General features: G+C 38.0%; 1 protein-coding gene across 3 annotated transcripts in view; it reads right to left on the bottom strand.

Annotated features, from left to right (window-relative positions):
• Window positions 1-16,212, bottom strand: part of SLC25A14 (solute carrier family 25 member 14) — a gene marked incomplete at both ends in the record, with an annotated part of 36,055 nt that extends 19,843 nt beyond the window's left edge. Inside the window, 6 exons of one of the 3 annotated variants that reach the window (XM_079726955.1) lie at window positions 1,610-1,705; window positions 5,165-5,250; window positions 6,513-6,607; window positions 8,767-8,914; window positions 11,117-11,210; window positions 16,081-16,212. In XM_079726955.1, coding sequence (XP_079583081.1) covers window positions 1,610-1,705; window positions 5,165-5,250; window positions 6,513-6,607; window positions 8,767-8,914; window positions 11,117-11,210; window positions 16,081-16,212 — 651 coding nt within the window. Of the gene's footprint in view, window positions 1-1,609; window positions 1,706-5,164; window positions 5,251-6,512; window positions 6,608-8,766; window positions 8,915-11,116; window positions 11,211-15,700; window positions 15,776-16,080 lie in introns of those variants that run through there. The other 2 variants (XM_079726956.1, XM_079726957.1) reach the window with 2 other exon arrangements.
• Window positions 16,213-17,214: the final 1,002 nt, after the last annotated feature.

Below are 17,214 nucleotides of genomic sequence, written 5' to 3'. Positions count from 1 at the left end.
AGTTGCGGGTTCAATCCCTGGTCAGGGAACTAAGATCCCGCATGCTGCGCAGTGTGGCAAAAAAAAAAAAAAAAAGAAAGAAAAAGGAAAAGAAAGTGTACCTCCAAGTGCTTTTTATCAAAAAGCAAATGGCAAGGATCATTAACAGATGCTAAGATCATTTGGTGAAAGGTCATTAAGTAATAGGATATATGCATGTTGTTAGAATATTACCCTACAAATTACTTGCTAATTGCAAAAGGGGAAAAAAAACGTATCTTTTACTATGATAAGACCTGGTAGGCATCATCTTAACAAGTAAACGAACTTGGCATCACCAATTTTGGGACAAACTAACATTTTGTGTCTCTTGCTGTGACGCATATGAAATAGTGTCATCTATGAAGTTCTGTTACCAGAAATGTTTAACATGCATCTAATCAAGCCAACAGATCTAACTTCTAGCTTACAGGAAATACAGGGGAAATGCAAGGAAACATTTTATATAAGAAAACTGACCTGACCTCATCAATAAAGGAAATTTGAATATGGACTAGGTATTAGATATTAGGGACTTATTAATTTTCTTACGTGTGACAATGGTATTGGTATTATGTAGGAGAATGTCCTTATTCTTAGGAGATGCGTAATGAAGTACTTAGGGGAGTAACACGATGTCTGCAACTTCCTTTCAAATAGTTTAGGAAAAAAAGGAAAGAGAGAGACTCATTAGATATTTAAACAAACAATAAAAGAGAGTGTGCACGTGTGTGTGTGTGTGTGTGTGTGTGTGTGTGTGTACGGGTATGTGTGTGCATGTGTGTATATACATAAGTAGATAAAGCAAATAGGGCCAAACTTTGAGTCATTTAATCCAGCTATGTAGGTGTTCATTGTTCTGTTCTTCCAACTTGTCTGTAAGTTTGAAAATTTTTATAGTAAGTAGTTAGGGAAAATTATAAAGAAATAATAAAAGCAAAGCTCTCTCTTTTAAGAGTCTATTAACGGATTTCCCATTCTACTCTCTACTACTAGTAGTCTTATTTAATATTACGAAACTAAGTGATTAAAACTGGATAAAAATTACAGGAACAAAAATATTTTAAAAAGTATAGATAGAAGACTGGAAGATAATACGACAAAATGTTAACAGTGATATCTCTAGCTAGTGGGACTACTGGATATTTTTATCTTTTATATACTTTCTCAACATTTTATAGTACATCTTTTACCTTTTATAATGTTAAAAAAGTTGTTTTAGGCAATAACTTTTGATCATAAGCACTACAGAGACTACCATAAACATACATTGCTGTGTTAATACAAAACTGGCAAAAATATATATTGAAAAATTAAACTCACTGTGAATTTGAACAAACCAAAATGGCTATCTCAAACAATATAACTTCTCTCACACATACAATCCCCAAACATTAAGCAGAAATAAAGATGACTGATAAGTTTTGGTCCTTTCATAGCTGATAAGGAGCTTCTTACCTTATTTTTTAGGTTACCAAGAATCTTACATAGTATAAGGTGACAATTCACAATTTTATGGCTTTATATAAAAGGTAATCTTTGCAAATTCTAGCAACTGTGTAAAGAATAATACCAAGAAAAGAGTACTCACCCTCCACAGACCCCTGGTACCTTCTTGTTGGTATATATCAATGAAGCTGCCAATCATGCTGCCTTGGAACAAGCTTCCCTGAGCCTGCATTCGAATCTAAAATCGGAAGAGGTGAACATTTTATTTTGACAGAGAACCAAAATGAGATGTTTCACTCATTTAAAATGAAGAAAACAGTATTTGGGAATTAAAAATCAGCTTACTATTATGATGAAATTAATGATTTAAGCTACATATAGAAAGAATGTAATTTGTGTCAAAGTATATTTTATAAAGACGATTTTTATCAGCCTCACATTCCTCATACTAAGTCCATCATTTCTGGAGTTGGAAGAAAATTTGGGGAAAAGAAAGAATGAGTACTCTGTAGGGGTAGAAAAGAATCCATTTAAACTATGACTAGTTTAGTGAAAAACTATAAACAACCTATAGGTCCAAAAATAACAACAAAGGATTAGTTGCATAAACTATGATACATCCATTTAAGGGAATACTATGCAGCCATAAAATTTTATTGTAGAATAATATTTGTGGAGATTGGAAAATGTCAAAAATTAATTGCTAAATAGAAAAAGCAGGTTGCAAAGCAGTATGTATGGTATATCATTTTTATCAAAAACAGGTAGACTTAAAAATCCATATGTTCAACAAAGAGACTGACTGAACATACACACCCAAATGTTGACAGTGGCTTATGTCTAAGTGATAAAGCTCCAAGTGGGCATTTTTCTCTTTTGTGGTTTTTTCTGCCTTCCACTTTTTACTACATTGAACATGCATTGCTTATTGAAGTATAAAAAGCAGAAAAAAAGTTTAAAAATATAATTTAATGCTTACAAGACCTTAAATTGAGTTTTACTTGTAAAAAGCATGATACTGTATTCTGCAAAGTAGCTTTTGAGAGGCACAAGAAAGGAGATACAGCATTAAAAGGCCACGTAAAAGATTTGGTACAATTTCCCACCGACTGCACATATAGATCATAGTAGTCAGTCACTAAGTACTAGTGGCCCAAATGTAGGCCTGATTTTCATGAAGCACAACTCTAGGTTTTAATAAATGCTCTTGGTAAATCATGTTACAGCAGCATGTTTTTATGCGGAAAGTCAACTGCTACTACTAAGAGTTTTGAAATAAAACCTAAACCAAATTAAAATGGAATAGAGGGCTTCCCTGGTGGCGCAGTGGTTGAGAGTCCGCCTGCTGATGCAGGGGACACGGGTTCGTGCCCCGGTCCGGGAAGATCCCACATGCCGCGGAGCGGCTGGGCCCGTGAGCCATGGCCGCTGAGTCTGTGCGTCCGGAGCCTGTGCTCCGCAATGGGAGAGGCCACAACAGTGAGAGGCCCGCGTACAGAAAAAAAAAAAAAAAAATGGAATAGAAACTGTCACAAAGACAAATTGAAACCACAAATATCCTATGGTAAGTAGAAGACTTCTTTATGCAGGTGATTCCTGACCAGGGCTGTGATGAGGGTGAGGCAAGTGTGGCACTTTCCTCAGGCACAAAATGTAGTGGGGGGGATGTAAAAAACCTCAGTAATCCAGATAAATAATATCTTAATGTGATATTTTTAAAAATCAAAATTAATGCACAAAAACCCAAGATGAACCAAGTATCAAAACTGTAATTAAAGACAGGATCCAACAGGGTGGGATTACAGTGAGTGAGATGGATTGTACAAAATATTGCTATTTTGTTCATCATGAATTTTTCACATTCATTTTAATTTTTGAAAAATATTGCATAAAAATGTTATTTCTCTTGATTATTGAGTATTTTGGCACACCCTTACATTTTGCACCCAAGGGGAGTATCTCCCTTGTCCTAGTCTTGGCCCTGTTCCTGAGCTGTCTTCAAGGATAAATTCATGAGGAAAGGGGGAAAAGGCATTGCAGGCAAAAAGAGAACTACATACACAAAGGCAAGGAAGCGGCACGTAGTTCAGAGAAAGATCTATTCAAGGATAAATGAAAGGATTAAACAGCCCAACTGTGATTATAACTCCTATATAGGATTGTGACTACCCCCGACCCTCCACGTCCCAGCACCACTCACCACTCAGCCCTACCTAAGGATATGAAAGGAAAAGGGAGATTGTAGCATTGGTCAATGGTTGTAATTGTACCAGACTGGTCAGAGCAACAGGAAATTGAAGTGAATCACTTATATGATTAAGTTTAGGATCCTGATGGATAACAAAGGAAGTTTTAGGGAATTAAATATTATTGTTCTTGAAAAGCACATTCTAACCAGTGTAATTATATTGCAAATAATTTAGAGTTTTAGGATATAGTCAATTATCTTCAAAATACTTGTTCTGTAAATCTAAAGTGATATAAAAATTCTGTAGCTAAAGTACTCTCAATTTAACCCAGAAATATCATTTCATATCATTTCTTCATCAACCACCACTAGTTTCTTTCATGTGTGTTGTTTTTCAAGTCACTCTCTCAAAACTCTGAATCACAATAGATCTCCCCTCCACCAACCTAGCCACCTGTGGTTTCAAATAAATAAAACATACTTTCTCTTACTTTTTTTTTCTCACATTCCCCCTAAAATGATTTTTAAAGACTTGGGATCCTCTTACACATTTTAATCATATATTTAATTATCATAAGTTTAAATGAGTTAATAAGTAAAAAATGTTAACCATTTTATCTCAAAAATAAGATGCAGATTGCTATTATTAGATTAAGTTAGATTATTAGATTAAATAAGATATAGATTGATATTATTGATATTATTAAATAAATGTTTCATTCTGAATTTTGATAAAATCTGAAAGAAATTCAATTACGTTGTAAAAAACTCAGCACCACTAACCTATACTGTTCTGGTTCTGAATTCAGAATATCTCTAATAGGCCAAAATACATCATTTTAAAGCCAAATCTCGTCCTTAATAGAAATATGGATAAGACAGGAAAAGATAGCGACATTATAGATTTACGGTATTTCAATTAGTTATTAAAGGAGGCTTCTCTAAAAACTGTATTTCAATTTATCCCTCTGTCTGATACTCCAGGTTACACCACAGGTCAATATACCATACTATGATTTGGAATGGGTGGGGGAATGTGCCTTTCTTTTATAAAGTGGGGCAAGGGCTGTTCTAAACACAAGCTCATTTTCAGATCAGTTTTTGAGAAGGGTACAAAGAAAGTAAGGGATCTGGAAATTGATTCCCTTAAAATTGCATAGCCCCCTTGGAAAGAACCTATAAAGGTGTGCATACTCTAGTTTGAAGATCAATGGATTAATGCACATCACAATAAATTGACTACTATTTATTAAGCATCAACTACCTACCAAGTACAATGATAAACAGTTTACATATATTATCTTTAATCCTTAACAACCCTATGCAATACATACTGAATTATCTTCATTTTACAAATGAGGAAACTGAGGCTTAAAGCAGTTAAGTGATTTGCCCAAGGTTTTACAGCTGGCAAGTGACAGAGTGGGGATCTGAGCCCAAATCTGACTCAAAGCTCATGCTCTTTTCGTGTCACACTGCATACATCCAACGCTGCCAGACTTCTCTTACCTTTAGCACATCGGTGGGATTGGCTATAGTGGAAGATATCACTCCTGACACTACCCCACATATCATATTAATTAAAAGAGTTTCATCTGTAAAAATGAACAAAAAAAAGAAAGGTCTGCTTGTAAGAGGTACCAGTTTCTGAGAACAGAGTGCTGAGCTATCAGAGAAAGGGAACCATGTCAGAGAACTGACTACAGAAATGAACCACAAAGCTTATGAAAATAAAGAAACTCAAATATTTCTAGGTTCCAAATAAGTACTGAAACATATAAAATTAAAATAAATATTTCTAAAACACACTGGAATATATCCTATTATTCTGTATAACTGCCAATATTCCATATAAATTCAGAATGTGCTATTTCTCCTTCAATCATTTCAAACATCTAAAGAAAAAAAAATTTTAATCTTTTTCTGGAGAATCATCAACTCTAAAGACTCAGGAACCGAATGTTAAAGGATAAAATCTTATGTCTAATAGGAAAAAAATACCTAAATATTAATTTTAATTGACCATATTATCTACTAGCCTCTATTTATTGACAGAAGATTTCTGTAGTTAAATGTGAAAAACTAGTCATTTGGAACTAAATCCTCTCAGCAAAAAAAGAACAAAGAAACCACAGAGCATATTGTTCTAAAATTCAATCTTCACCACGCCTCCTCACAATAGCGAGCCTACAAGTTAAAAACTAGGTAAACCCAAGTGAAGAATCTGTGAAAGGAAATTAATTTAGGACTAGAATCCTTCAGGATCCTCAAAGAAGAGGCTCCAGAAAAAGTTGACTTAGACAATAAAGCAATTCAAAGGACATTACTAACCGAAAAGCTCTCCAGCTGTCCCCAACTATGCAACAGCCTCAGGCCTGTAGTAAAATAACCATTTTAGTATAGTATCCAGCTGAAAAAGCTACAGCAGCAAATAGAGAGACATATGGTAATGCTGAATGTGGGTTAAGGTGGCCATATTTTGTATATATATAAAACTACTCTACCTGACCAAAGCTTATCAAAACCCACAGCTAGAGGATTCCTTATAGTTGAAGTTCTCTTGCAGATGAGGACAGCATTAATTTTCTGAACAAGTTTGCTCCATGTTCTCTCTATGATGACCAGAAGCCTTTTTTTGTTCGTTTGATAGGAAAAGGGACAAACTTGAAGAGCAGGTCCCTCTAACCTATACATCACCTCTGCAAGGATTAATCCCAAATCAGTACAAGCTTATTTTGTCCTTGAAATGACTGCTACCCATTCTCAGGCACCCTGTGATGAACACTTCTCATTAAGCATGATTTCAACAATCCCTTTGAGTGTTACTTTAAAAGAGAATGAGGAGTCTTATACTGACCTTCTAAACGTTCTACAAATAATCTCTTCAAGCTCTGGTAAATGCCAATTTTAATGGTGCCATATGATGCCTGTCTTAGTAAAGCAGGAGCGATTCTGCCAGGAAGAAGGAAAGAAAAAGAAAGTCAGTTATACTTAACATGCACTCACAGATTATACATATCTAGACAGCCTACTCACTTCCATCACCCCCCTCATTCCATAAAAACAGCAAAATACGCATTTTTTTCAAGCACCCATGGAACATTCATCAAGAGAGCACATCTAGGTCATGAAACAAACCTCAAAAAATTTAAGATAATTGAAATAATATAGAATATGTTCTCTGACCATAATGGAGTTAAGCTGGAAATCAATAAGGAAAATCCACAAACACTTGGTAATTAAATGATACTTCTAAACAATCCATGGGTGACATGGGTGTATTTTTTAAACACATATAATTGAATGAAAATGAAAATTCAACCTATTAAAATATGTGGGATGCAACTAAAGCAGTGCTGAGAGAGAAATTTATAGCACAAAATGCTTACATTAGAAAAGAGGGAAAGTCTCAAAATCAATAATCTAAGTTGCTACCCTCAAGAAACTAGAAAAAAAAGAGCAAAATGAACCCAAAGCGAGCAGAAGGAAGTAAATAATAAAGAGCATAAATTAATAAACTTGAAAACAGGAAAATAAAAAAAAAATCAATGAAACAAAAAGTTATTTTGAAAAAAAATCAATAAAACTAATAAACCTCTAGCAAGGATCCCAGTAGTAAAAAGAGAAATGTCACCAACAGGAATGAAACGGGGAATAGCACTACAATTCTGCAGTCATTAAAAGAATAATAAAGGAATACTATAAACAACCTTATGCTCATAAATTCAACAACTTAGAAGAAATGGACTAATTCCTCGCAAACTAAAAACTACCAAAATTCGATCAAGATGAAATAGATAATCTGAATAATCTCATAATCATTAAAATTTTTTAATTTATAATTTAAAAGTTCCCAAAAAGGAACTCTCCAGGCCCACCCAGATCATTTCACTGGGGAGTTCTACCAAATATTTAATAAATGAATGCCAATCTTTCTTCCAGAAAACAGAAGAGGGAACACTTCCCAACTCATTTTATGAAGCTAGTATTACCTTGCTAACAAAACCAAAAAAACAGTACAGAAAAGGAAAACTAACTACAAGCCAATATCTCTCATGAACTTAGATGCAAAAATCCTTAACAAAATATCAGCATATTGAATCCAGTAATGTAGAAAAAGTATACACCATTACCCACTTCATAGATTTTTTTTAAAAATCAACCTTACTTCCTAGCAGATGCAGATATATCTTCAACCTATCAAGGAGGTACCGGAGCCAAGATTTCACCCTATTTAAGTTCTGCTTATAAACTGGAGACATTCTCACTCATACCTCCTTTGAGATTCTTCCAAACTGCAGAACTATACTTTAGCAGTTATAAATAGAAAGACAGCAGCAGCTCAAACGGTTAAGATTTTAAAATGATGACAAAACATGCATATTTCTGACTTTATTGCTTGCTATCTGAAAAAAATAATCTTGTGATCATCTGTGCCGATAAAAGAACAAGGTGAAACAGATGATCCATGATTCACTTGCTTAAGGATGTAAAACTTGATTTTTCCCCCAAGTAAACTATCTTTGAAATTAAGTCTAACATAAGTTAATAATAAAACTGATATCCATTCTCTGAGCAATAAACTGGTACCCTAGATGCAGGAGTTGACTAGTAAATTGGCAGCAGATAAACAACACACTGGACAATAAACCACCGACTTATGAATAACCAAAAGATGACGCTCCCCAAAAAATGATGGGTCTCCCGCTCTTTCATTCTGCATTTTCTATTTAAACTGCCAGAATAGTATTTCTTTAAAGAGGAAAAATTTTTTTACAAGTCAATATTTGGCAACTCAGGAAGATTATCACAGAAATATATACTGCGAATTGGTGCCGCTATTCACGGTGGCTATGGATGACTCTCAGGAAAACAGGAAAAAGCCAATGCTGCAATGAGATATCCATTTTAAAATGTATCGCTTATAGCCAAATGAACACAAAATCCAAAGCTCAAGATTTACAAGCAAGTGAAATATAAACTGGCACATCAACATTGAATTATAAGTTGAAATGGTGAATATAAAGGGCACAAACTACCAGACAGCTGAAATACATGGCTTCTCAAAAAAGTCTTTCTATTTGTGACGTAAGGAAAGAGTCCAGTCTCACCCTGAATACAGAGCCAATACACCTTCTTCCTTATAGATTCGGAACAAGGCATGAAACATTCCTCGGTATTTTATCTCTTTGAAGCGGACATCAATACTTTGGCCTTGGACTTGAAGTCGCGTTTTGGTCAGGTCCACAGGGAAAGTTCCTGTGAAGGAGCACACTCATTTATAAGTTTTCCCAAAGAATCACAGTTAAATTTTGGATGAATTTAAGCCAGTGGTAATTTTTAAAACATAAGACAAAGTTCTTCTTCTAACACCTAGGTCTCTACTTAAATATCACTATCAGAGGACAAGAGTTGTATGTGATAAAGTGAAATGTACTATATCTAGGCAGCAGGATTTGACCCACAGTATAACTGAAACTGTGATATAATAAAGTGCTTTAGGATAGTTCTAATACACTATAAATGCAAAATACTTAAATGTTTTAATTTCATCTGTTAACATACAATCTGGCATTTATCTGTCTCTTCCTTCTGCCCCGCTCCCACCTCAAGTCTCCCTACTTCTCCCTCATAAAATCTCCCCAAATCTTCACCAAGAAAATAGGAAAGCATGGGATTGCTGCTCCACATACTCTTAAATACTATTACAAAGTTTTGTGGGTTTTTTCTTTTATCTGTCTATGAGAAATAGTTTTCTAGTATTATGAAAGATAATGGCAAAGTCCTATTTGGCCTACTCATCTGGGTTCCTTAGGTAATTCAGGACTAACACAAGCACAGTGCTTAGTGGGAAAATTTCTTTAACCAAACTTCTTTCTCTTATTATATCAACACAGAGAAGTGGTCATTACATTGGCAAAATATATTTCAAGGACTATTTCAAGGTCTAAAACTAACAAGATGTTTATGCAGCTCTGGTCACTGATGACCGTGATATCATAACACCAGACAATATGCCAAGAAAGTCAATAAAAACTATTGGGTTGGGGTCACTTATGAACAGTTTAGAAAAAAAATTTGGAAGATGAAAAAACACAATGTAAAAGTATTTCAAAATTAAAATCAAATAGAGAAGAATCTGGTTTGATCTTGGTCAATCTTCTTCTAAAATGGGAAAGAGGTTTGAAAACGGAAATCTGAATACTTACTAAGAAATTTATAAACAACTGAGCACAAAGAAAGGCCACTTGTATAAGAATATAACAGAAACCCCTATCTTATCTAACTCCCTCTATATTTTCATGTATGTTTCTTAAGCCTAGCAAATTAACAAATAATTAAACTATCAAAACAGCTTCCTAAAATTGACTTTTCTTAACTTCACTTGCCATAACGTTTGTAGTACTTTTTTTTAAGGTGTACATCTTTTTTTTAACATCTTTATTGGAGTATAATTGCTTTACAACAGTGTGTTAGTTTCTGCTGTATAACAAAGTGAATCAGCTGTATGTATACATATATCCCCGTATCTCCCCCTTCTTGCATCTCCCTTCCGCTCTCCCTATCCTACCCCTCTAGGTGGTCACAAAGCACCGAGCTGATCTCCCTGTGCTATGTGGCTGCTTCCCACTAGCTATCTATTTGACATTTGGTAGTGTATATATGTCCATGCCACTCTCTCACTTCGTCCCAGCTTACACTTCCCCTTCCCCGTGTCCCTAAGTCCATTCTCTACATCTACGTCTTTATTCCTGTCCTGCCCCTAGGTTCATCAGAACCATTTTCTTTTTAGATTCCATATATAAAGAAAATATTACTTGATAGCTTTGAGACAACAGTTTTTAAAACAAATAGGGCGGGACTTCCCTGATGGTCCAGTGGTTGAGACTCTGTGCTCCCAATGCAGGGGGCCCAGGTTCGAGCCCTGGTCAGGGAACTAGATCCTGCATGCCGCAACTAAAAGATCCTGCATGCCACAACTAAAGATCCCACATGCCACACAAAGATCCAGCACGTGGCAACGAAGGTCCTGCATGCTCCAACGAAGGCCCAGTGCAGCCAAATAAATAAATAAATATATATTTTTTAAAGTACATTACTTTCTTATGATAAATTTTTTTTAAAAATTGGGCTTCCCTGGTGGCGCAGTGGTTGAGGGTCCGCCTGCCGATGCAGGGGATACGGGTTCGTGCCCCGGTCTGGGAAGATCCCACATGCCGCGGAGCGGCTGGGCCCGTGAGCCATGGCCGCTGGGCCTGCGCGTCCGGAGCCTGTGCTCCGCAACGGGAGAGGCCACAACGGTGAGAGGCCCGCGTACCGCAAAAAAAAAAAAATAAAATAAAATAAAAAAAAAATAAAAATAGGGCAAGCTTCTTTTTGCTTCTTCTCTAGTTTTTACCAAAAATAATGCTACCATATCAATACCCTAAGGAGTAGGTTTCTCAGTTTTCACATTCTTACCAAACTCAGCAACAATAGAGGCAAGGCCGCCATATACGAAGGGTTTCCAATTCAGACCAGACATCTCATGGCTTACAGTGGCACTTTTCTGGTGCTAAAAATAAACACAAATCAGAACAAGGCACAAGAGTGAGGAGCATCTGTTAGTGTATGATCACATAATTTATATCAACAAAATTTGCAAATAAAACAAATGTAGAGAAAAAACCCTACCAAGTGGAATGACAAAAAATGAAGGCTCCTGTTTTATGTGATGATCATGAATGCATTCTTTACTGCCATTCTGTAGAGGTAAGTGTGCGATTCACTCAAATATCAACCTGTGCCCTTCACGTTCTCTAGTTTCTTTAATGTTATTCCCATCCCCACCCAAAGAAGAGGTTTCATTCCATCCAGCACACCCAATTTAGACATACAACTAGACAATTACAAGTGAAGGAGCCTGGACTTTAAATTATATAGGCTGAGGCATCTCATAAAAGCAGTTCATGGTATTCAGTTAGCTTGATTCAGGTGCAAGGCAGACTGACACCACTACCCTCTCATATTCTTAGTTCTCTCATCTCTCCACTAAATTTTAGGGTTTTATTTCATCTAGCTACTTTCCAGCTACACACAACCTCCCCCCACTAGGCCCAGCGTAAGTTAAGCACATTTTCACCTTCCTTCTGGTTCCCTGAGGAATGGCGGCAATACAGATGATGTCTCTCCTCTCTCTGACATTTAACATACATCCATTAGTGAATCGCCTTTTCCCTGGCCTTTTAAAGCACATATATACAAATATTGTTTTTCTTTGATGTTTGGGTTCTTTAACAATGCATACTACTCCCCATCCCCCTCACCTCCTTCCCCATCCTGCCCCCATTAGACCTGTCACCCTCAATATTTTCAGCCTTTTTTTCCAGCCACTTCTAGCTATTTCTCTCTTGGATTTTATTTTTTCCACAGTTCTGCCTTCTAAATCAGTGGTTTTCAAATTTCAATGTGCACCAGAATCATCTAGAAGGCAGATTAAAACATTGACTGCTGGGCCTTACCCTCAGAGTTTTTGATTGGTGGTCTGGGTCTGGCATGAGAATTTGCAAATTTGCAAATGCTGATACTTCCACGCTTTAAGAACTACTACTCTAGGCATTGCCTACTAAATCCTGGTCCAGCTGGAAGCAATCTATTTTCTGAGGATGGATTCTCAGATTTCTTTTAAATATTCCTTTTTCAGATCTTCATGGTATGCATACTAGTGAATTTCAAAAGCAACTTCAAGTGGTTTACAGTCAGGAATGAAAACTCTAAAGTCAGACTTGCCTGGGTTTAAATCCTGACATCACCACTTATTAGTTCTGTGACCTTGGGCAAGTTATTTAACCACTGTGTGCCTGAGTTTTCTGAACTGTAAAATGGGAATAATAATAAATACTATATTATAGGGTTGTTGTGAAAATTAAATAATGTATGTAAAACACTTAGAAAAGTACCCGGCACCTAGTTCAACTATTAACTCTTATCATTATTACACTTTTGAATAGTTAAGTACTCAAATATACATTTTAACAGATAATACTTACTGCCCACCTCCCCTACTGCCCAATCTGGGGTTAGCACCATTGAATCACAGTCTCTTTTTAGGGGAGACAAGGTTTTGTTTTGTTTCCACATAAGGAATTCTCTGTAACTAAGCACAGAAGAACAATTTTCCAGAGAGGATAGCTAACATGCAGACAAATGTTTTAGAGGCCACAGAAATAATTATGGAAACTTCCTTTCAAACATAGTATGATCAGCCAATCCATCTGACAGAGTCTGCAATAGACAACTCTTTTGGAGGAAAACTGTTGAAAATAACTCTAAAAAGCAAAGTAGGAATAAGCAATTCAATTATCAGCTGCAGCTTGAGATAAGTCTTGGGTACTAAATACTACCTTATCAACATTTTCAGCTATGCCCATATTTTAAGATTACAATTGATAGTAAAACATGACACAAATGATGAGAGGGTAGGCATGGAAAAGCAAGGACCATGGCATATCCCTTCTCTTAAGTTGGGGCAAGGGGGAATGCCCTTTCCATTCACCAATTTAGAGATTGCCCAAAACAGTCAAACATTTCAAATGGCTGCTATACTTGCCTCCAACACTTTCTCTTTATAACTTCTTTCAACTCTTTTCATCACAGAAGAAGCCTGTCTTGACTACCTGCTACCCAGCCTTTTAATAAAGAAGATGTGCTCAGGGTTCAGGGAGCAATAATAAATCAATTAAAGGCAGGGGGCAAAGCCACAGCAGGGGCCAGAAAGACCAGTCACAATCTCAGGTCCGTTAGCCCAGTGGTTCTTTAATGAAAATGTTCACGATTCTGGGTTGAACTAAAGAAAATAAGGGCACCTAGTGCCTTTTTCTTCAGCTAAATGTATTTAATGTAAAGGACTATTAGAAGATCATGTTCTTCCTACTCCTGAAGCATTTTTTTAAAATCACCTTTCTTGTATGAAATGCATTAGTAGTTGGTAGCTGATACTGTTTAGTGTTCTTATTTGGCAAAATAAGACTGGCTACCCTACTTTGTGCTCATTTTTGTCATTCTCTATATTACACTTCAATTACTACAGCTGAAAATTGCAGTCACTTTTGTGGGGGCCACATCACACTACTGAATCATTCAAATGTCAGCTAAAACCTTTTACATAAGGCTGTATATATGCATGCTTGTTATGTCATACCTATTCCACAGCTGTATAATGCCCTTTTGAGCCTTCATTTATCCCTTCTATATCTTAAATCTCAGGCATACAAATAACGACTAGGATGAGGTTTATCTTCTGGTTGCCCCATGTTATTTTCTCTCTTAACTAGGTAAGATCCCTGAAGGCCGACACCATGTCTCACAGTACTTTTTATAACCCCTACAATAGCTGGCACAGAACTGGGTACACGCCCATTATTGATAAATACTTGGTTGGTTCCAGTGTGATGTCCTTTATGCATGTATACAGCCTGTATGTAAAAGGTTACAGGGAAAATTTGAAAGTTAATTTACTGGACCTGACCAATGCTACACACTGTACACGACACATTGCTGATCCTCAGAGATTCTCTCCCTACTAATTCTCTCCCCTGGCTTTTGTTGCAGAGAATTACTTGTGTAAAATACCCCAAGCACTCTAAAAATGATTTTGACTTGTGGGGGCTATCCCCAGATATGGGTAAAAGAGTCATATCTGAGCTGAAATAGAAATATAGTACCTTAAATATTTTTATCGTGTTAAGAAGCCAATGAAAAATGCCTTCAAAATGCAGACACGTATTCTGAAGTCTGACTAAGGGAAATCTTACAGCCTAAAGAGTGAGAAGAATATCTAGAACACAAATTACATAACCCTGTTACACTACTCCAAAGATCTGGTCAGAAAAATGCAGGTGCCATTCTTGCTTTCTCCTTTAAGGAAGAGTAGGCGTTAGAGATTCTCAGATTTAGGAGGTAATAATGGAGAGTCAAGCAAATGTTTATTGAAGGCATACTAAATGCCCAAATGTGCTATGGGTATAAACGTGATGTTTAAAACAAACACACACACATAACATATGTTCTAACGCCAGGACATCATTTATGTTTCCTGGATAATTAAGGAGATGGGTATGGGGATAAAAGTTGTATGAAATACATTTCTTGCCTTTCAAGGGCTTATAAACTGGTGGAAGAAATCAGAGTAGTTCATTAAAGAAAAAAATAAGTGCCAAACTATGTAGCACAAACTATAAGAGCAGGAGAAGCATGGAAAAGGAGACAATCCGTGAAAAGACTTATGGAGATGAGAGAACTTAAAGTGGGCCTTGACAGAGGGCAGGTAGAATCTCAACAGGTATAGGTAAGGAGAGGGTGCGGGGAGGAGAACAGGATGGATAGATACAAATGTGGGGAAAAACACAGCATGTGGAGGCAAGCATCAGTATGGTTTGTTCTCAGAAGGAAGAGTGCAATCTAACTGGAACAGAGAATTATTTTATCTGACTGAAACAATATCAGACAAAAAGTATGATAAGAAACAGGTTAAGTTGAAAGTCCTGAAACCAAAGTGTGTGTGGCAGGGTGGGAGGGATACTGTAAATTTTTGAATAGGGAAGTGACTTGAGGAAATCTACCACATTTAGTTAGCCTACTAGGGCTGCAGACAACCAGTGAATTACAAACAGGAGAGGCAGGGAAACTAGCTTAGGATGGTGTGAAGTAAAGCAGACAAGATGTTTGTTGGCAGTGAGGTTAGAGATAAACTTCTAAAATAGAGACACAAAGGAACTTGATGATGTAGGGAATGAAGGCGAGGGAAGAGTTCATGATGACTTGAAGCATCCCCAGCCTGAAAAAACCAAGGAAACACTGACAGAACACTACAAATGTCCCTGCTGTTACCCTGTCTGAGAAACTAATTCATGTTAATAATGGCTGTCATCCCAATTAGTTAGCTGAACTGCATTTTAATAGATGCCTTCAACGCCTTGACCTCAAGGAGTGGCAGGGGGTAGAAACTGAAGGGGAGCATCTTTCAACAGCATCCGTCACACTAATACAATGGAGGTGTTTGCTTACTCCGCTTACAATCACGGCCGCCGTTGCAAACTTCACCCTTAGAAAAATTAGGATTATTCCAGGAAAGATACCCATTCACCCTCTGGGTAGCAGGATCTTGCCAGTTCCTCAGCTGTCAGAGCGAGTTCGTGGAGAGAAGGGAGGCGCCTGAAGGAGGCGGCCTCCCTGGGGGGTCGAGGAAGCAGGGTTCAATCGAAGAAGAAGTAAAACCACCGATGCCAGAAGAGTGAAAGACAGGGAAGGGACTCAGCTGAGGGGAGAGAGAGACCAAAGGACCGTTAAGCCCCTCCCAGGCCGGGAACCAGGCCAGCCCGGCCCCGCGCGGCCTGGCGCGGCCCAGCCCCGCTCCCCAGCCTGGAAGCCCAGGAGCTCCCCCTCACCTGCTCGGGCTCATCGGACGACTGGGAAGCCGAGGCTCCCACAGTCGGAAGCGCCACTGCAACGCCAACCCGGAAGTATTGGTACCAACGGAAGTAACCAAGTCGTCGCCTCGGCAACGGTGGTACAGCCATTCCAACTCCGCCCCCTCCAAGCCTAAAAGAGAAGGCACGAAATAAGAGGCGGAAATGACAAGGGTCTTAACGGGGGAGTCGGGCAGGCTGCAGGCGCAAAGGCCCAGACGGGGCAACCTGACTTTAGGGAGGTGCTGGGAGAGGAGGCTAAGACGTGAGAAATTTGACAGCTTCTGCAGCTAACGTGGGTGCAGAGATGTCGCCCCGTCACCGCATCACCACCCACCTCGCGCGTACAAGGACTAGGGAAAGGAGTGGCGGGGCACGAGGGGCGGAGCCAGCAGAGTGAAAGGGCGGAGCGGGGCGCCTGCGAGCAGAGTACCAAAAAGGAGGGAAAGTGAGGGGGCGGGGCAAATGCTTAAAACAAAAGTGGGAAAATGAGGGAAAGGGAGTGAGCGGTATTTAGAGAGGTGCCTGAGCTAGGGGGGGAGTGGGGCGGGGTGGGGAGGAGTGGGACAGGGTGGGGGAAGAAATAAAGTTCAAATAAGCAAATAACCTCAGCACCAGGTCTGAGGTCGCCAGGTGCTCAAAGCACATGGTTGAGAAAGAGCAAGTTAGAAGCAGAAAAGGGACCATAAAAAGTTCAAGGTAAAGAAAATGAAGAGTAGAAATACTAACGGGGGAATCCGAGTTAATCCGCACCTCACAATCAGCCAGCAGATGATGAGAGGGCCTGGTGACCAGCTTCGGGCTCTAGCCCCACCCCAGGAGCCAGAAGGAATAACTTCAAAACACCATAGGTGATTATGTTAACCAATGGGCTATGTTTTTAAGCCTCTCGCGTGAAGGTTCCGTAATCACGCAAGAATACAAAATACTATGGTTTAGACGTTGAGTATAAGTAAAAGTAAGTCAATGCAAGGCCTGTGGCCCTAAATAATTATTTGTTAAATGAATAAATGTTGGGAATACCTTTGTTCCAAAAGGATCTTTCTCAGTTTAGTTCACATCTTGGTTTTTTTCCCCCACTTAAAAATCTATTCAGCTTTTCTGCCTCCGCTG

This window comes from Hyperoodon ampullatus (assembly GCF_949752795.1).
Source record: "Hyperoodon ampullatus genome assembly, chromosome: X".
Lineage (NCBI taxonomy): Eukaryota > Metazoa > Chordata > Mammalia > Artiodactyla > Ziphiidae > Hyperoodon > Hyperoodon ampullatus.
Note: the sequence above shows the minus strand (reverse complement) of the source record. Positions and strands in the feature narration are given on the sequence as shown.